The following is a 21,583-nucleotide window of genomic DNA, read 5'->3' on the forward strand; positions in this document are numbered from 1 at the left end:
AGCTTTGTTTATTTTAAACCAAGAAGTATGGTGCCTACAATTTTCCCATTATTGCCTTCACTATTTGGGGTATTTTATAGTTCTTTACAAATTTTAGGATTGCTTTTCTATTTCTATGAAGAATGCCACTGGAATTCTTATAGAGATTACGTATGAATCTGTACGTTATTTTGAGCAGTATAACAATACTAATTCTTCCCATCCATGAAGCTCTCTAGACTCAAGAGATCCTCTCACCTCAGCCTCCCAAAGTGCTGAGATTATAAGCACGAGCCACAGCACCTAGCCAAGATTATTTTCTTAATTTCTTTTCTAGCTAGGCTGTTATTTGTGTATAGGAATACTGCTGATTTTTGTATGCTGACCTTGTAGCCTGCAACTTTAATGAACTTATTAATTCTAACAGGTTTTTTTGTGAAATTTTGGAGGGGGTTCTACATATAAGATCATGTCATCTGCAAATAGAGATAATTGTACTTCTTCCTTTCCAATCTGGTTGTCTTTTATTTCTTTTTCTTGTTTGATGTTCATTAGTGCTTCTAGTACTATGATGAATGGAACTGGCAAGAGCAGGCATCCCTGCCTTGCATTAAATATTAGTGGAAAACCTCTGAGTTGTTCCCTGTTGATTGTTAGCTATGGGTTTTTTCATATATGGTTTCTATTATATGGAGGAGCTTTCCTTTCACACCTAAACTGTTAAAGAGTTTTATCAAGAAACAATGCTCGACCGGGCATGGTGGCTCACGCCTGTAATCCCAGCACTTTGGGAGGCCGAGGTGGGTGGATCATGAGGTCAGGAGATCGAGACCATCCTGGCTAACACAGTGAAACCCTGTCTCTACTAAAAATACAAAAAATCTGCTGGGCGTGGTGGCGGGCGCCTGTAGTCCCGGCTACTCAGGAGGCTGAGGCAGGAGAATGGCATGAACCCAGGAGACAGAGCTTGCAGTGAGCCGAGATCACGCCACTGCACTCCAGCCTGGGCAACAGAGCGAGACTCCGTCTCAAAAAAAAAAGAATGCTCAACTTTTCCAAATGCTTTTTCTGCGTCAATCAAGGTGTTCATGTGATTTTCAGGTTTCATACTGCTAACACGATCTATCACATTGATTAATGTGTATATATAAAGCCAGCCTCATGCCAGGAATAAATTCTACCTGGTCATGATGTATAATCTTTCTGATATGTATTGAATTCAGTTTCCTGAATTTTTTTGGAGGATTTCTGCATCAATGTTCAAAGATATTATTAGCCTATGGTTTTCTTTTCCTCTGGCGTCTTCGTCTGGCTTAGGCCTTGTAAAATGTGTTTGGTTCAGATTTTTATTGGAAGTAGGTTGGTATAAACACATGTATAATTACAATTTACTTGCAGACATTCAGCAACATACTAAATTTCTAAACTAGAAAAAATAAATTGCAAAAATGACCAAGAGAAAATACAGTCATGTTATAGAACCACCTAATTGAAAGATTACCTCTTCTCACCAAAGTAAATGAATTATCGAAGCTATTCCAGAAATACAAAATGTAACGAGCAGTCATACAAGTCAAAAAAACAGTAAAAAACAGTAGATGCAGAGATGGTTAGATGGAAAGGTGGACGGACGGAAGGATGGAAAGAATGGCTAGAGAAGGGTGAGTAAAGGGAGCAGGGAGAAAGGAGTCGGAGGCAGAGTATGGGAGGAGAGAGGAAGGAAGAGAGGGAGGGGGAGACAAGAAAGAAAGGATGGATTTTAGGGAGTAGGGATAGCATAATAAGAAAGTTGATGTTTTGGGGTAAAAACCTTCAGAAACCAGTATAAACTTGGCTAGTTTGACTGTGAGCATCATAACCTTGGACTTAGAGCACAGACTTAGTTAGGCACTCCCTCCCCTTCTCACTTTGGTACATATAGGCTGCCCTTAATTTCCTATTACACTAAATTATTACTGTAATAAAATGTTTTCATAACTTGAGTTCATTCTAGTCCAGTCAGATAAAGGGGGCATGCATGATCTGTATCTTTTTGGTCTGTGTCCAATTCACTACCAACAGAGAACCTGGCACATAAAATACAACTCCCACATAAACGTACTTGGAAATACCCAACAGGGCTCTCTCACCCTCCCATGATCTGCAGGAACTGCCTGTTCTCCCTTTGTGGGACAGGACCATGTTTCTCCTTGCTCTTTGCACTTTACATAAACTAACTCATTTAATTCTCATAACAAACCCATAATGTAAAAATTATTACTATCTCTATCTATATGAGAAAACCAAGGCAGAGAGAAGAAAGAACTTGATCAAGGTCACACAACTAGACAGTGGCAGGGTTAAGATAGGAAATCCAGCAGCTTGACTTCAGAGTCCACACTCTTTGTAATCATTCTGCGCAGCCTCCTGTGATTTCCCAATGCCTCCTGTGCTATTGTGTAGCTATTATGTATGTATGTATGGAAATCTATTATAGTACTTACTCAGATTACTATTATTTTTCTTCTTCCTATAAAATCTCTTACTCTAACATCTAACAAAAGGTCTAACACATGGCATATATTTAGTCAAGGTTTCTAAATTAATAATGATTGAATGACCCTTACTTCTGTCTTTATGGAGCTTTCAAGATGCCTATAATTTTTAATTATGCTTTTATATTATATTAGTTTTGATATTTAATTCAAAGAATAATTTTGGGAAATCTTTGTATTTTACAGTCACCTCAAATATTTTCAGTTCAATATTATACCACAAAACCTTAAAGAAAAGAGAACATCCTATCATTAAAATAATTTTATTAGCTTACAAATGGTAAAACTGCCAGGCACAGTGGCTCACGCCTGTAATCCCAGCACTTTGGGAGGCTAAGGAGGGTGGATCACCTGAGGTCAGGAGTTCAAGACCATCCTGGCCAACATGGTGAAACCCCATCTCTTCTAAAAATACAAAAAACTAGCTGGACGTGGTGGCGGGTGCCTGTAATCCCAGCTACTCAGGAGGCTGAGGCAGCAGAATCATTTGAACACAGGAGACAGAGGTTGCAGTGAGCCGAGATCGCATCCCTACACTCCAACCTGGGCGACAAGAGCGAAATTTCATCAAAAAAAAAAAAAAGGTAGAATTTTGAGGAACTGGTTGTTCCTCTAAATGGATGCTGGGAAAGTAGGCACTAATCCAGTTCCTTTACCAACAGAATTAACTTTGTACCCTAACAAGAGGCAAAATGAAAAATACTATGAACATTAACAACCATACTTAATATTTAAGAGTATTGTATTAGCTCATTTCTGAAATTAAACTAGGATGCATATTTTGATTGCCCCTACTCCTTAAAAAAAGCTACTCCTTCCCATATTTAAAAAGAAACTTCATTGCTACATCTGCCATTTACAAGCCATGTGAAATAAGCAAAGACATGAAGTTTCCTTCTCCATAAAAATGAATGGATCAGAGGCAAGCCAAAGGTCTTTTCCAGCTATATTCCAAGTTTACTACTGTGTACAAAACTGAGACTATCCTTTAGCAGCCTGGTATGTCAAGAACGTAGAAATAACACTTTCAATCAAAATAATGCAAGTTACCAAGATTTTTTTTTAAAAGCAAACCCCAATCAAGATTATAAAGGAAGCCACATTTTAAGAATATTACTTTGAATGAGTAATCATCACCTGTCTCCTAAACTAAACCTCACAAGTTTCTTAGGACTGGCTCAATATCCAATCTTGTGATTAATATAGCCCCCATAAGTAGCAAGGTACTAGGCAATTAGCAGCAATGTCTGTGGCATGAAGGAGATAAAATGATAGATGCATGCTCTGCAACTGCTCTAGTTTCCCAGTGTCAGCCTTAGTATGACATTCAAACTGTCTTGAGCTGGGAATTCCTACTGGATCCCTCATTAGACAAGCCCCTACTCTTGGCAGACCACTCTCATCTGGTGCTGGTACCTCCTCTTCCCAGTGGTAAATACCAAATGCATCCTGACACCCTATCTCCCTGCATTCTCCACCTACCTCTCTATTCCCTGTCAAGCCTCCCCCCAAAACCTTCTGCTCCTCAGGAATCACTACCCCTAACTAATTTTGGGAAACCAATATAGGTCTCACATATTGCCAGTTTCTGCACGTGGTATTTATCCTGTGCCTCTGTATAATACTTTGTTTTCCTAAAGTTAGTTAAAAACAAGATCTTCTTTCCCTTTAATAGCTCTCTATATTCTCTTGTAGCATTCAGCCCTGCAAACAAGCACCTAATGGTATTTATTGATCACTATGCTAATGCTTAACAGTTTAATTAAAGGCTTAAGCTGTTTTCTTTCCCAGAATTCAAGTATGATTTTTAGATTTCAATCATGTGCTAATAAAAAGTGTTTTTCGATGTTGCTATTTTAAATTTGGTGTTTAATGGAAAAAAGAATATAGGTAGGATATACTTTGTTTCACATACCACTCTTCTTCCATTCACTCGGTGGCTAAACAAACCAAGGAATAATGCACTAAAAGTCTAAAGTGCCAGGATTTCATGATGCACTTACAACTGTCTATAAAAACAAAGTGTACTTAAAAACATATCTATCATATTTTTAGCTAGGCCAACAAGGGCTAGCTAAATCTAACAGAGAGTATAATGACTAGGCTTGCTAAACTTGTACTATTCAGAAATACTTTCATTAATCAAAAATAATACATGACAAAGAAACCTAGATTAATAATACGTGATGGCCCTATTAAAACATAATTCAAGAGTCCTCTTTTACTTCCTGCCAATATGAAACAGACACAGCTCCAGCATGATTCAGGCAAGAGAAATAGGAAACGGTAAATGATGTACCAAAAGAAAAAAAAAAAAGTGAAAGCCCAATGGTTTAAATCACTCCCTACCACATGAAGTAAAAGTAGAACTTGGGACATTTCTAGTTTTAGGGAAATAAGTAAAAGAATGCAATTCAGGGAAAGTTTGGCATTTGCCAAAGAAGACAGAATAACCTTTTGCTTCCAAAGAGACTGATTAAAATTCAGGTTCCTTCTTGCATTCAAGCTTGCCACATGAGCTGAATGCAGAGGAAAATAAATGAACTACAAGACTCACAGTAACTATGGAAACGTAAATTTGGAAAGTTAAATAATATTTCCCTTCAATATTCCAGATTCAAGTTCTAAATCAAAGAAAGGAAAGAAATCCTTATCAGGCTCCCTTTATCTGCTAATAGGGCCCCAAAGTTCCCATCTTCTTTTAGTTTATTTCTGCTTCAGAAAAATTCCTACCCAAATGGTTCTGGAAATAAGAAAAAAGAGACACAGTAAAAAACAAGTGAAAAACATGGGTTCCAATAGGAGCCTCTGGAGATGAACTATCAATTACATACATACCATGAACAGGATGCATCAACTCTGTTTCACTTATGGCAGTGATGGATTTTTAAAGATTCAAATCAATTACCAAATCCTAGATGTTTTCTATAATCCAGTCATTGCACTGTTCCTCAGGATGCAGAGCATACTCCCCTAGACCATTCCTGTTCAGTCAGCTTTGTCTCCCACAGCATTCACAGCAAAGGATCTGTCAGAACTCACTGCCATTAAATGGCATAGTTAACTAATCAAGGAACACAGATCCCTAATCTTGTCATGATATACATGCTGTATCAATGACCAAAAACACGCCCTGCAGAAACTGGTGTCCACTTGACTTTAGAAATTTGACAAAACAAATTTCTACCAAGGAATGTAACATCATTTATTAGAGTAATTATTACCAGAAAGGAAGTACTGGAATAGCATGCTGATGTGTTATCTAGAACTACCATCCTAATTACTCTGATTTACTTCATCAAGCAGTAAGATACGTTGCACCACTGAATACATCTCACTGAGATGACTCATGGAGTGCCAAATAAAGATACATTCTATTTATATTTTAAAACAAAACAAAAATATTGTTTTATATTTGTGTTTTTCCTTGAGTGATACTACAAAAACCAGAATAAATAAAATGGAAACCTTGGAGGGAGGGGTTGTCAGGGATCCACTTAAATGGAAGCGGTGTGAATTTTTTCCAAATACCTTATCAGGCCACCACTGCAAATCTTCTCCTAGAGATACTGGACTTTGAACAGGTGTATTCTTCTTATCCAAGTTTGGCTCTCCTTCCTTGCTGGTAGAGCCCCTTTCATTATCAAATGAGGCTCCATCAAGCCACCTTCGTTCACGTAAACGTAAAACGGATTCACGTTCACGCAACAGCTCAGAGTCTCTCTCTAAGGGAAGAAGGAGAACTGGTATGCAATTGGGTCACACCAGTGGGATAAAAGTAAGCCACTCTCTAGTAAAGACCCTTCAGGATGCAACTAACAGCAGTTTATCTACTCATAAAAATTTATGTAAATGTGTATCTAATAAGGCTGACATGCAACATTCAAAACATCAACCCTTTCAAGTGAATGTATAAAAATTATAACTAGTATTTTAAAAAATTAGAGGCAGACTTTTCTATATTTCAACTATATGGTTTTAGAGCTGAACTGCTTTATTCTGAACTCTATTTGGTTTTTTAAAAAGAATTTTAAATTGTTGGCTTGCATTAGAAATGCTTACTATGAATTCAATTTATATACTAGAAAATATACATTCCTCATTTGTCTACTGGTGGGTTTAAAAAGCACATAAATTTAGAACTTCCACATGTTACACATATAAGCAAACTCAAAAAATGTACACATAGAAAAAACCCTAAAAAGGTTAAACTATGAATCCATTAATATAAGCTAAGTAGAAAGTTTTTAAAAACCAAGCCCTTGTTTAGAGTAATTTTTATAGGACAGATTTTTATGAATAAGTCTTAAATTTTTTTGAGGAACCAGACAGTCTGTTTTTTTAAAAAGGAATCTTTATAAAATGATTTCCTTACCAAAATGCTTCCCATGACTACTGACCTACAAACTATCTAAAGCCAGTTTTTCTGAAGTTGCTCATATATTACTTTTTAAATAACATAACCAAAATAAACTTTCTAAGAACAGGATAAATAAGGATTAGAAACAATAATTAAATTGAACTATACAAAACTGCCATATATATAGGTCAAAAGTGGTCAAGTATTAGTTATTCCATATGGTTCAAACTAAAAGTAATGCCTACATAGAATGAACATAGGAAAAGAGACATTTGGCCAGGTACGGTGGCTCATGCCTGTAATCCCAGCACTTTGGGAGGCCAAGGTGGGTGGATCACTTGAGGTCAGGAGTTTGAGACCAGCCTGACCAATATGGTGAAACCATGTCACTACTAAAAATACAAAATTAGCCTGGTGAGGTGGCCAATGCCTGTAATCTCAGCTACTTGGGAGGCCGAGGCAGGAGAATCACTTGAACCAGGGAGGCAGATTGCAGTGACCCAAGATCATGCCATTGCCCTACAGCCTGAGCAACAAGAACGAAACTCCGTTTCAAAAAAGAAAGGCAGGGGGGAGGGGGGAAGAGACATTTAAAGGAGTTATTTATGTTAGATATGGAATATTTGAAAATATATTACTTGATACAGTTAAGGCAGTAAAGTATGCATTTATTTTTAAATTCATAACGCTATTACATAGTGCATTCAATATATTAAAAGATCACCACAGATCTGTTATTTTAAAACTTTATTCCTAAGTACTAAAAGTATATGCAGCAAGCTCTCAATGTAACATGGCATATTTTCCAGTTTAAAGATCAGTAAATACAGCTAATTTCTGTTATTTGAATCAAGTAGTTTTATATTCTGGAAAGTAAAAATATTGACAATTATAATGTAAACAAGCTATACACAAACATATGCAGAGAAAGGCAGGATTAATTATTTCAAAATCTTTCTAACCTCTACCATGTACTGTATCTTTTAAGGATTTCACACTTTTTTATTTTTTTTTTTGGAGAAAAAAAAAAGCCTGCACTCCCAGGCTGGAGTGCAGTGGCGTGATCTCAGCTCACTGCAAGCTCCGCCTCCTGGGTTTACACCATTCTCCTGCCTCAGCCTCCCAAGTAACTGTGACTACAGGCACCCACCACCACGCCCGACTAATTTTTTTTTGTATTTTTCTAGTAGACATTGGGTTTCACTGTGTTAGCCAGAATGGTCTCCATCTCCTGACCTCATGATCCACCCACCTCGGCCTCCCAAAGTGCTGGGAATACAGGCATGAGCCATCATGCCCGGCCTCAAACTTCTGAAAATAGCATTTTAGGCTGGGCGCAGTGGCTCATGCCTGTAATCACAAAACTTTGGGAGGCTAAGATGGGCGGATCACCTCAGGTCAGGGGTTCAAGACCAGCCTGGCTAACACGGTGAAACCCAGTCTCTACTAAAAATACAAAAATTATCTAGGCATGGTGGCAGGCACCTGTAATTTCAGCTACTCAGGAGGCTGAGGCAGGAGAATCTCTTGAACCCAGGAGGTGGAGGCTGCAGTGAGCTGAGATCATACCACTGTACTCCAGCCTGGGCAACAGAGTGAGACGTTGTCTCAAAAAAAAAAAAAAAAAAAAAAAAAAAAAAAAGAAGCGTTTTAATAAACTAAACATTTCTACACATTTAATACTGGTCCTAAACCCATTCTAGTAAGTTTTTTCACATTTCATTATTTTATCTAACCAGGATTTAAAATAAACAGATCACTTATTTTAAACAAATAAACTAAGACTTGTTTTCTGAATGCTGCATGTCACTGTAAAGTAGAATTCTGCTTTTAGTTCAGAATCCATATTCCAAATTAAAAATACATTTAGGTGAAGTCATAGTCCTTGACATCAATTCCACAATGTAAATAAGATCAACTCTAAAATACTATTGTGGCTCTTCAAAATAATAAATAATTTTAATGCTAAAGCATTCATAAAAAACTAATAATAACTGCAATATTAGAAGTTCAAATACAGTAAGTCGATTCTACCACTATCTTTCCATACAGCTAGCCTGCGACAATAAATAAATAAATAAATAAATAAATGCAAAATTACCTCGAGATGAGCCTAGCCTGGAAAGTGATGAACGACGAAAAGAAGGGTAACCAAAATAGCTAATGTCTTCAGAAAACATGGCATCTGCATCAATAATGACACTTGGGTGGGCAGAATGAATGTCAGCATCAAGGAGAGACATAAGATCCTCTATAAACAGAAACAAACATCACTGAAGGATACACACAAAGAGCATCTGTAGACTGCTGAAAGATCTCTAAAAATTAAAATACATTAAAAAACTAGGGACTGACATCATCTGAGGAAAAACACAACTTACATTACTAACAAATATTTTAAGAACACCAAATGCATAAATGTTGCCTGAGCTACTTACTACATAATCACAAGAAATATAGATCACTCGTTAAGATATAACACTTGTGGCCAGGCGCAGTGGCTCACGCCTGTAATCCCAGCACTTTGGGAGGCTGAGGCAGGCAGATCACAAGGTCAGGAGATGGAGACCATCCTGGATAACTCGGTGAAAACCCGTCTCTATTAAAATACAAAAAACTAGCCGGGCATGGTGGCGGATGCCGGCAGTCCCAGCTACTCAGGAGGCTGAGGCAGGAGAATGGTGTGAACACAGGAGGCAGAGCTTACAGTAAGCTGAGATCACGCCACTGCACTCCAGCTTGGGTGACAGAGCAAGACTCCGTCTCAAAAAAAAATAATAAAAAAAAAAGATACAACACTTGTGACATCAGAGAGATAAGACAGTCAAGATCAAAATGTAGTTCAGTTATTACATATTTTCAGTAATAAGGGTATCAAAAAACAATACTGTAGAGTCATGTGTCATCTAGTTATAAAGCTATGCACATACAGCCATGTCTTTGTTGGGATCAAGCACAAATCCACTGAGCAAAACCACTTCCCCATTTTCCCTTAAAAGAAACTTTACAATCAAATCAAGCAGTTCTACAGTGAAAAATATCTACCACCTTGAAAAGAATACTCAGAAAAGTCTATGTACTTTAAATTCCAATCCCCAGTCCAAAGAGCACTCCAGCACTGAGAAAAACATGACAGTGATCCACCAACCTCCAGGCAAATAAGATTCGCTGGCTGTATCATCCCCATCATCTCCATCTTCATCATCCCGGCTAAGTAAATTATTTACAGCAAGGTTCACATCAAGATTTGTTCGCTGAAGTTCTCGAATAATGACACTTCTGGATTTGCCTTGTAAAACAACTTGGGCCTGAAATAAAAAATAAAAAGAAGTGCTATGGTAATTTTCTTTTGATTAAATTCTTTATCAAAATCAGCTTTCTAGGACACGGCGTGGTGGCTCAAGCCTGCAATCCCAGCACTTTGGAAGGCCAAGGCGGGTGGATCACCTGAGGTCAGGAGTTTAAGACCAGCCTGGCCAACATGGCGAAACCCCGTCTACACTAAAAAATACAAAAATTAGCTGGGTGTGCTGGCTACACCCGTTAATTCCAGCTACTTGGGAGGCTGAGGCATGAGAACTGCTTGAACTCAGGAGACAGAGGTTGCAGTGAGCTGAGATCAAGCCACTGCACTCCAGCCTGGGCAGCAGAGTGAGACTGCCTCTCAAAACAAAACAAAAAACAAAACAAAACAAAACAAAATAAACTTTATAGGATCAAAATAGAAAAAGTTATTTCAGAATTCATGATATGAGTCATGACTACAACCCACATATTCAGTAAAACCTCATCTTGTCCTGTTGTCTGACATTAAGTGTTCTATAAGATCCATACCTGTGAAATCAGCTCCTCTGGAATGACAGATGCTGGAATAACTGGCTGGGGCTGACTGCCCAAAAGCCCAGACCCTCGATCCCGTCCTGTCCGAATAACTCGAGTCTGCCGCCGGGAATCTCGAGCTCCAGCTGACGACCTACCAGAGGATCCTCCACCACTTCCACCCACTCCAGAACTCCAGCGGCTTCTAAATATTGGAGAATTTATAAAATTAGCATTTTTAAACAATCATTCTGATGGCTTGGGTCTCACTGTTATTATTTTCAGCTAAAATAATTTGTCTAATTGACATAACATGTTATGTAGTGTTTTGACAAAAGAATAAGGTAATAGAACTGGGCTTTAAAATAATAATACTGTTTTTTAAAGAAATGGGATCTTGCTATGTTGCCCAGGCTAGAGAGCAGTGGTTATTCACAAGTACAAACAAAATACACTACAGCCTAGAACTCCTGGGCTGAAGTGATCCTCCTGCCTCAGCCTCCTGAGTAGCTGGGGACCACAGGCATGCACTAAGATACCTGACAACTGTCCCAATTTTTTTGTGTTTTTGAGATGAGGTCTTGCTATGTGGGCCAGGCTGGTCTCAAAACTCCTGGGCTCAAGCAATCTTCCCGTCTCAGCCTCCTGAGTAGCCAGGATTACAGGTGTGTACTACCATGCCCAATTCAATTTTTTTAATGCTTAAATATAACTTCACTTTTTATAAAGATAAACATCACACTTTTGCATCCTTACAAAAAAAAAATTTTTTTGAGACAGAGTCTCCCTTTGTCGCCCAAGCTGGGGTGCAGTGGCAACATCTTGGCTCACTGCAACCTCTGCCTCTGCCTCCTGAGTAGCTGGGATTACGGGCGTGGGCCACCACAGCCTGGCTTTTTTTTTTTTTTTTCAGCCTGGCTAATTTTTATATTTTTAGTAGAGACAGGTTTTCATCATATTGGTCAGGCTAGTCTCGAACCCCCGAACTCAGGTGATCTGCCCACCTTGGCCTCCCAAAGTCCTGGGGAAATAATTTTTTAAAGACACCTATGTATTTTTAATCACAACTACAAAATGAACACATCGGCCAGGCACGGTGGCTCACATCTGTAATCCCAGCACTTTGAGAGGCCAAGATGGGTGGATCACAAGGTCAGGAGTTCAAGACTAGCCTGGCCAACATGGAGAAACCCTGTCTCTACTAAAAATAGAAAAATTAGCTGGGCATGGTGGCACGTGCCTGTAATCCCAGCTACTCCGGAGGTTGAGGAAGGAGAACTGCTTGAACCAGGACCCGAGAGACAGAGGTAGCAGTGAGCCAAGATCGCACCACTGCACTCCAGCCTGGGCAACAGAGCAAGACTCTGTCTCAAAACAAATAAATAAATAAATAAAATAAAATAAAATAAATAAATAAAATAAAGTGAACACATCTTGCCTTTGCATGAAAGACCTATCAGACTTAACTACCAACGTTGTTACACAAAAACTAAAATTCAGAGTTTAGAATTCAGTGCTTCCCATGAAATAAACATTCATTTGCTAAGATAGTACTGCATTAATATTCAGTGCTATCAACCACCTTGTCCAAGAGGGAGCTGCTATTTAAATATGGTAATTTTTTCCTGTGAGAAAACAACTTAGAAAGGGCATGACATCTACATCTTCACTTACTGCCCAAACATGAACATTAAGAAGATTCAAATCAACTCATCTAGATAACCATGACTGCCTTCTGTACTTAATCACATCTTAAAGAAAATGGTCACACAAGTCACTTCAGCTTTTTAAATTAGGGCAGCGTCTGTTCTCTTCAAAATGAATCTAATACTTGGAGATCATTTGACCTAGAGAGAGGTATTTTACTCTCAATTCCTACTGTACTCACTGCCTAAGGCTGAAACCTTCAAACTCCCAATGCAAACAGACTTCATTTCAATTTGATTTTCCAAACCATTTCCCCCCTTTAGAAGTTTGGAATACATTAACCAATAATGATTCTTAAATCAGTATATATCAAACTTCCATGGTTTCTCCTCTCACTTGACTGGAAAGTCCAATCTCTGGCTAAACAAAAAAACTGTTTAAATAGTTTCCTCAGTAAAATGAAAAAATAAACCTAGAGAAGCTGTTGTCATCCTTTTGATGGGCTTCTGTACTTGCTGATGCACACTACCAATTCATGTTTATGCAGTATCTGTATTTATAGCCTAAGAACTGCCCAAGATAACTTCGGAGAAAAGCAACATAGTGCATCCTCAAGGCTGCAGTATGAAACAGCATTTATTTCAGTTAATAAATGTCATGTTTAAATAACTGTTCATTAAAAAGCACATTACGTCAACAAAAAAAGGAAATTAAAAAAACAATCCAGGCTGGGTATGGTGGCTCACACCTGTAATCCCAACACTTTGGAAGGCCCAGGAGGGAGGATTACCTGAGCCCAGAAGTTTGAGATCAGCCTAGGCAACATGGCAAGACCCCATCTCTACAAAAAATAAAAAAATTAGCCAGCCATGGTGGCCTCACGTGTAGTCCCAGCAGGGAGGCTGAAGTGGGAGGATGGCTTGAGCCCAGGAGGTGGAGGCTGCAGTGAGCCATGATTGTGCCACTGCACTCCAGCCTTGGCTACAGATCAAGACTCTGTCTCACAGAAAGAGACCAGAGGAGAGAGGGATAGGGAAGAGGGGAGACAGAAGAGCAAAGGGGGAAAGGGCACAGGAAGGGAGAGGGAGAGGAAAGAAAAAAGAAAACAAGCCCCACTTAACAGTAGCATCAAAAAGAATAAAGTACTTAGGAATAAAACCTAAGACTTATAACCTGAAAAGTAGAAAACACTGCTGAAAGAAATTTAAAGACGACACAGATAAGAAAGGTGTCTTGGGTTCATGAATTGAAAGACTGAATATTGCTAAGATGTCTATACCACCCAAAGCATTCAACACAATCCCTACCAAAATCCCAATGACTTTTCTTCTTTAGCAAATAAAAAATTAGCTGGGCATGGTAGCTCATGTCTGTAATCCCAGCACTTTGGGAAGCCAAGGCGGGAGGATCGTTGGAGGCCAAGGTGGGATAATCGCTTGAGCCCAGGAGTTCCAGAACAGCCCCGGCAACACAGCGAGACCTGACTCTAGAAAAAAATCAAAACATTAGCCAGGCATGGTGAAACGTGTCAATGGTCTCAGCTATGCCGGAGACTGAGGCAGGCAGAATGCCTGAGCCCAACAGGTTGAGGCTTCAGTGAGTCATCCATGCTTGTGCCACTGCATGGCCTGGGTAACAGAGCAAAACTTTGTCTTAAAAACAAAACAAACACAAAAAAAGAATGGAAAAGTTTGACCCTAAAAATTCACATGGAATCTCAGGCAAGCCCAGACAGCCAAAACAGTTTTGAAAAAGAACAAAGTTGAAGGATTCACACTTCACAATTTCAAAGCATATAACAAAGCTAAAGTATTTAAAACAGTAAAGGTTGGGGATAACGACAAAAAAGACCAATGAAACAAAATGGAACCCAGAAATAAACCCTCATATATATGGCCAAATTATCTTCCATAGGTGCTAAGACCACTTGGGGGAAAAAAATTGTCTCTTCAACAAGTGGTGCTGGGAAGAGTGGATATCCACATGCAAAAGAATGAAGTTGAACCCTTATCTTACATTATATACAAAAATTAACTCAAAATGAATTAAAGACCTTAGCATAAGACCTAAAATGATAAAACTTCTAAAAGAAAACAAGGGAAAAGCTTCACAGACTTGGTGATTATTGCTTAAATAGATGCCAAAAAACACAGGCAACAAAAGCAAAAATAAACAAATGGCACTACATCAAACTTTAAAACTTTGTGTATCAAAGGACACAATCAACAGACAACCTACAGAATGAGAGAAAATATTTGCAAATCATATATCCAGTAAGAGGATAACATCCAGAATATATAAATAACTCCTACAACTCAACCATAAAAAATTAAATAACCTGATGAAAAAATGGGCAATGGACTTGAAATGACATTTCTCCAAACATGATATATAAATGGCCAACAAGCATATGAAAAGATGTTTAACATCATTAATCATCAGAGAAATCCAAACCAAATCACAACGAAATATCAACTAATACTGATTAGGATGGCTACTATCAAGTAAAAAAAAAAGAAAATTACAAGTGTTGCGAGTATGTGTAGAAACTGGAACCCATGTGCACTGTTGGTGGGACTGTGAAATGGCACAACCACTTTTGGAAAACAATATGGAGATTCCTCAAAACATTAAAAGAACTACCATATGATCCACAATTGCACTTCCGGTATATATTCAAAATAATTGAAACCAAGGTCTTAAAGATACTTGCAAACCCATGTTCAAAGCAGCATCATTCACAATTGCCAAGTAGTAGAAGCTACCCAAGTGTCCAACAAAATGTGATACATACATACAACAGACTATTATTCAGCTTTTAAAAGGAAGGAAATCCTATCACATGCTACAACATGGATGAACTTTCAGAACATTATGCTAACTGAAATAAGCCTGTCACAAAAAAAAAAAAAAAGACCTCAATGGTTCCACTTATATGAGTCATCTTAAGTAGACATTCACAGAAACAAAGTAGAATTGGTGGCTACCAGGGACTAGAGAGAGAGAAAAAAAGAGTAGTTGTTATTTAACGGGTATAAAGTTCCAACTTCACAAGATGAAAAAGTTCGAGAAAGCTGTTTCACAATAGTGTGGACATACTTAACCCTACTAAACTGTATACTTAAAAATGATTATAATGGTAAATTTTATGGTTTTACAATTAAATTTTAAATTCACTTAAAACTGAAGTTGTATTAAAGAAAGTACTACTCTAGAAAGTAGACATGTTTTCAAGTTATATATTAAAACAATTATGCATCAGAAAACAACACACAACCAATGAAACACAAATAGGGAATAAAATCAACTACTAATCAACTACTTGTGTGCCTATAGTCCCAGCTACTTGGAAGGCTGAGGCAGGAGGACTGCCTGAGCCCAGGAATTTGAGGCTGCAGTGAGCTATCAACACACTACTGCACTATAGGCTGGGTGTCAGAGTGAGACCCTGTCTCTAAAAGAAGTTTCTTAAATTGTTTTTAAAATTAACTACCGGCCAGACATGGTGGCTCACGCCTGTAATCCCAGCACTTTGGGAGGCTGAGGTGGGCGGATCACTTGAGGTCAGGAGTTCAGGACCAGCCTGGCCTATATGGTGAAACCCCCATCTCTACTAAAATACAAAAATTAGCCAGATGTTGTGGTGGGCGCCTGTAGTCCCAGCTACTTGGGGGGACTGAGGCAGGAGAATCACTTGAACCCAGGAGACAGAGGTTACAGTAAGCTGAGATCGCACCACTGCACTCCAGCCTGGGTGACAGACTGAGACTCCGTCTCCAACAACAACAACAACAACAAAAATCAACTATTAAATCAGCACTTTTACTTTATAGTTTCCTATGAGTTTTAAAAACTAAGTCTTTCAGGAAAAACTATCTTCAGGCATTTTTAAAAGCATTCAAGAGCTAAAATATATAAATTATTTCAACGTGAAAACAGGAAAAACCACATTAAAGAGTCTTAAAATGATATAATTATAACTATATATACCAGTTTGCCTATGATAGTGCCCGTTTAAGCCTATTGGCTAAGCCTAATTATTAATTTCACTCAAAAACATCCCTGTTCAGACAATAAATTATATGGTCATCATAGATAAAAGGGAAGACTCGGTATTTTCACTAAGAAATCCATCACCAATTTTTTCCACAAGCAAGTACTATTACAAGCCTGATCAGAAATAGCATCCAAGTACACATCTGCTCCTGGGCAGACCTTACAGGCATCTCAAACTCAAATCTCCATGGGAGGGAGGTAAGTTACGTAAACAAGAGAAGCCAAGATAAGAGGGAAGACAAGAGAGACTATCTGCCTATCTAAAAACACTCCAATTATTTTCTTTAAGCACTGCTGATTTAATCCATTGCACCACCAGCAGCTGCCAGTTTACAATCTCTGCTACACAAGCCCTCGATTGAGTTTAAAGACAACCGTCAAAGTATCTCTCTGGTTTCTCCATTCACCTGACTGTTACTATAGAGAATACAGGTATTCCCACTCTGGCCTGCCGTGTGCAGTTTTCTCCTATCAGAATCCAAACCACCTACCAGTCACCGTACCTCAATCACCCCTGAACATTCCTCTAACCAGCTCACTATCTATATAAAGATTGATGTGTTAAACTAAGCATATTCTAATAGAGGTCTATTGGTAGTCACAAAGGATAGTATTAGAATCAGCTGATTTCTTTTATCTATAATTACAATGAGCAAAGTAATTTTTAATGTTAAACTAAAAAATACTGGGAAAACTTGTTTCTACTTTCTGTGGTTTGCTTATCAAATTAATCCTACAATTTTGACCCCATTACACAGTTCTCAAGGTACACAGAATGACTCAAAATGAACTAAGGATATCATGCCTAGTATGCAATTAGTCCACAGCTTGCAAACGTAAAGCCCATGGGCCAAGTCTTGTTCTTAAAGGTGGCTGGTTTAAAATGTGTATGTATCATCAAAAACAAGAAGAGTCTGAGAAACGGTCATAGTCAAGAGGAATCTAATGAGAAATGGTGACTAAATATAATATGGAGTCTTGGATGGGATCTTAGAACAGAAAAAGGACATTACAAAAAACTAAGGAAATGTGAATAACCTATAGACAACTTTAGTATCATTACTCAATCATTAATTGTAACAAATGTACAATACTAACATAAGATTTTAATAATAGTGGAAACTAGACATGGGGTAGGTACATGGGAACTCTCAGTATGATGTTTGAAATTTTTTTGTCAATCTAAAACCATAGGCTGGGTTCACACCTGTAATCCCAGAACTTTGGGAGACCAAGGTGGGCAGATCTTGAGCTCAGGAGATCAAGACCAGTCTGGGCAACCTGTCAAAACCCAGTCTCCACAAAAAAACAATTAGCTGGGCATGGTGGCACATGCCCGTAGACCCAGCTACTTGGGAGGCTGAGGTAGGAGGATGGCTTGAACCCAAGAGGTGGAGGTTGCAGTGAGCCAAAATCACGCCACTGCATTCCAACCCGGGTGACAGAGCCAGATCCTGTCTCCAAAAAAAAAAAAAACCCTATCCTAAAATAGTTTATTTTTTAAATGTACATACACATGCGTGCACACACGTTTGAATGATGTGACTGTGTGTATTTACTTCCATGAAAATATCAATTAGTCCCAACATTTAAGATAAGAGATTATCACACAATCCAGATTTGCAAGTTTTCTTGGGACAAAATAAGGCAGGGAGGGGCACACAGATTTGAATTTGCCAGCCGTGGCCCTGTATTTTCCTACAGCCAACACCAGTTTACCAGCTGCCTCCTTTAAAAACAGGGAATCCAGTTTGTCAGAATCCTGCTACAAACTATCTTACCTACCTGGCAGGGGCTTCAACTATTTGCAAGTAAAAATATACATTTCAATTCATGTGCTATTAGCTCAGAGTAAACCCTAGAGGAATATGGTAGCTCAAATCAACGAAAAGCAGCTTATACCTATCATCTATTGTTCAATGGTCACAAGTAACAGAATAGAACTTTCGACACTAAGAGGTCCATATTCACCTTACTATTTATTAAACACAAACTCCCTTCTCTTCCCCAAATAAATCTGGTGCTCTTACCCTTAAGCAGGTTTAAAATGAGTTTAACAAAAATACCTAGGAGATTTTTTAAATACCTTGCAGGATAAACTTGAATTATTAAAGAAAGAAAACAGTAGCAGCTAGAAATCTTTAGCACACAACTCTGACAATTAGCAAAATCTTCTAAGGAAAAAGCATTAAATGGACCAGTATGTATTCCTAAAAATAATCAGTCAAAATTAATGATCAATTCCCAATTATCCATGCTGGTCGGGCATAGTTGCTCACGCCTGTTATTTCAGCACTTTGGGAAGCTGGAGCAGGCAGATCGCTTGAGGTCCAGGAGTTCAAGACCAGCCTGGGCAACATGGCAAAATCTGCTCTACCACCAAAAATACAAAAATTAGCAGGGTGTGGTGGGACATGCCTGTAGTGGGTCAAGATCACATTACTGCACTCCCGCCCAGGCAACAGAGGGAGATCCTGTCTCTCAAAAAAATCCACGCTAAAAAACTGTACCAATAATCCCAACTCTCTCAAACGTGGCTCTCAAAGAGACCACTCACTCCCTGATCCAGGACAACTCCCAGCAGCAAAAGTGAGTAGGCGCGGACTCTGCAGGATGGGAGTGGGGATCAAGGTCTCCGAGGACAGTCTCTTTCATATTGGATTGTATTTGGTAAATTTGTGGTTTAAAGACTCCCCTTTGAGGACTCAGGATTTGCCTGTTCTAGATTCCCTAATACATGTTATAAATTGCAAGCTTCTTTAAAATTAATTGTAATTAACACAGAAATTGAAAAACAAAAAAAAGAGCATCATACAAATCAAGGAAACATATTATAAAGGAAAATACGTGTGACTGTAAAAAAAATTTGATTTACAAAATAACTTAATCACAATTTCACCTTCAACAAACTGCAAACAATTTTTTCATACAGGCCAAGAGAAACAATCAGAATTTAAGTGCTTACACTTTGTAAACATCTGCAAACTCAAATATAAGTAAACAAATCACTGGCATCAAGTTGGTCAGGAGGTACTACGACACTTTACAGTATTGCAATCACGGACCTAATGCTTAAAGAATGCTTACACAGTCTGTTCTGGCAGAGAGAATAGAGGCACGAAGAGGGGGTTACGGGGAGTGTAAGCAATGGATAAGGGGACTCAGAAAACCAACGATTCTGTCTACATTTTAAAGTCTTAAAATTAGCCCTAATCTCCTTCAGAGTAGGTCTACAGAGGTTTTATTCAAACTCAAGTATACGCCTTTATTACTATATTTGTTGTATATTTTTATTAACAAAGTCACAAAATTCTACCGTTCTACTTCAGTCATTCTGCCATACATTCTATCATAATTGGTTATTTCCAAGTTTTAAGAGGATTTAAGTCTAAGACAATTTGAGCAACATAGTAAGGTAAATGGGTTATAAACCAGAGAATAAAACAAATATCCATGAGACCATAATGATACAAATAACATAAGAGAAAAAGAAATAAAATAGAATAAAAAATAAGGCCAGGCGCGGTGGCTGACACCTGTAATCCTAGCACTTTGGGAGGCCGAGGAGGGCAGATCACTTGAGGTCAGGAGTTCAAGACCAGACTGGCCAACATAGTGAAACCGTCTCTACTAAAAATACAAAAATTAGCCAAGCGTGGTGGTGCGCGCCTGTAATCACACCTACTCAGGAGTCTGCGGTACAAGAATCACTTGAACCCAGAAGCAGAGGCTGCAGTGAGCTGACATCACGCCACTGCACTCCAGCCTGGGTGACAGAGTGAGACTCTGTCTCAAATTAGATAAATAAATAAATTCATAAAAAGTAAACAAATAAAGAAATGGGGTAGAGGAGGGAAAAGTTCTTCCTTACAGTTGAATTCCAATTAATAAATGTAAAAGAAATGATGAGAATCTTTTTTAAAAATCACCATTTGGCCAACACCACAGTAGCAACTGATTCAGACAAAAAAAGAATCATCAACAAATGTTAAACTCAGCGAGCAAAAGTATGATGAGAAATAGGATATTTCCAGAGTCACAAAGTATCTCCCCACAAAACACATATTAATGAAAAATAGGAAAATAGTTAACTTTATAGTGGAGAAACAGGTAAACACCATCTTAACTAATCACAGGACACCTCCTTTCCAGTAATAAAACAATAGTAACATCACATGCCACCTGATATGATGCACTGAAAAGGGCACATCATCACTTCTGTGGTATTCTTGCAAAAAATATATCACTTAAGTTTAATCACGAGAAACGATAGACAAATCCAAACATTCTACAAAATAACCACTGGTTTTTCAAACTCATCAGGGTTGGAAAGATAAAAACAGAGGATCTGGCCCGGATTAGAGGTAACTAAAGAAGCATGGCTGCCTGGGGAACATAGTGAGAGACCCTGTCTCCACAAAAAATTTAAAAATTACCTACAAAGAAAATTTTAAAGTTAGCCAGGTGTGGTGGTGGCCCATGCCTATAGTCCTAGCTACTTGAGAGGATGAGGCAGGAGGACTGCGTTAAGTCCCAGAGTTCAAGGTTATAGTGAGTTATCATTGTGCCACCGCACTCCGGCCTGGGCAACAGAACAAGATCCTACCACTATTTAAAAAAAAAAAAAAAAAAGCAGCAGCAGCACCATGACAACTCAACGCAACTGGGATTCTGGACTGAATCCTGGACAAAACGGTATTAGTGGACAACTGGAGAAATTTAAATAAACTCTGTATATTAAGCAATGATCAATGTTAATTTCTTGGTTTTGATAAGATGATTATGTAAATGTAACCATTAACATTTAGGGAAGCTGGGTGCAACACATACAGAAATTCTTTGTGCTATTTTTGTAAACTTTTTTTAAGGTCAAATTATTTCAAAATGAAAAGTAAAATTTAAAAATAAATAAGAGTAGGTCAGGTGCAGCGGCTCAGGCCTATAATCCCAGCACTTTGGGAGGCCAAGCCGGGTGGATCACCTGAGGTCCGGAGTTCGAGACCAGCCTGGCCAAAATGGTGAAACCCCATCTCTACTAAAAATACAAAAATTAGGTGGGCGTGGTGGCACACGCCTGTAGTCCCAGGTACTTGGGAGGCTGCGGCAGGAGAATCACTTGAACCCGGGAGGCAGAGGTTGTAGTGAGCCGAGATCACGCCACTGCACTCCAGTCTAGGTGACAAGAGAC

The 21,583-nt window shown here is 38.5% G+C and overlaps 1 protein-coding gene across 10 annotated transcripts in view; it reads right to left on the reverse strand.

The window, feature by feature from the left end:
* The window catches only part of UBR5 (ubiquitin protein ligase E3 component n-recognin 5), a 154,613-nt gene that overhangs the window by 77,888 nt on the left and 55,142 nt on the right, over positions 1 to 21,583 (reverse strand). For 5 of the 10 annotated variants that reach the window (XM_077943939.1, XM_077943938.1, XM_015145807.3 and 2 more), the window contains exons 6-9: positions 10,708 to 10,897; positions 10,022 to 10,181; positions 8,975 to 9,124; positions 6,045 to 6,238 (exon numbers count right to left, since the gene is read on the reverse strand). In XM_077943939.1, the coding sequence (XP_077800065.1) occupies positions 6,045 to 6,238; positions 8,975 to 9,124; positions 10,022 to 10,181; positions 10,708 to 10,897 (694 nt within the window). Of the gene's footprint in view, positions 1 to 6,044; positions 6,257 to 8,974; positions 9,125 to 10,021; positions 10,182 to 10,707; positions 10,898 to 21,583 lie in introns of all 10 variants that reach the window. The other 5 variants (XM_028852806.2, XM_015145806.3, XM_001100326.5 and 2 more) reach the window with 1 other exon arrangement.

This window comes from Macaca mulatta, chromosome 8, assembly GCF_049350105.2.
Source record: "Macaca mulatta isolate MMU2019108-1 chromosome 8, T2T-MMU8v2.0, whole genome shotgun sequence".
NCBI classification, from domain to species: Eukaryota; Metazoa; Chordata; class Mammalia; order Primates; family Cercopithecidae; genus Macaca; species Macaca mulatta.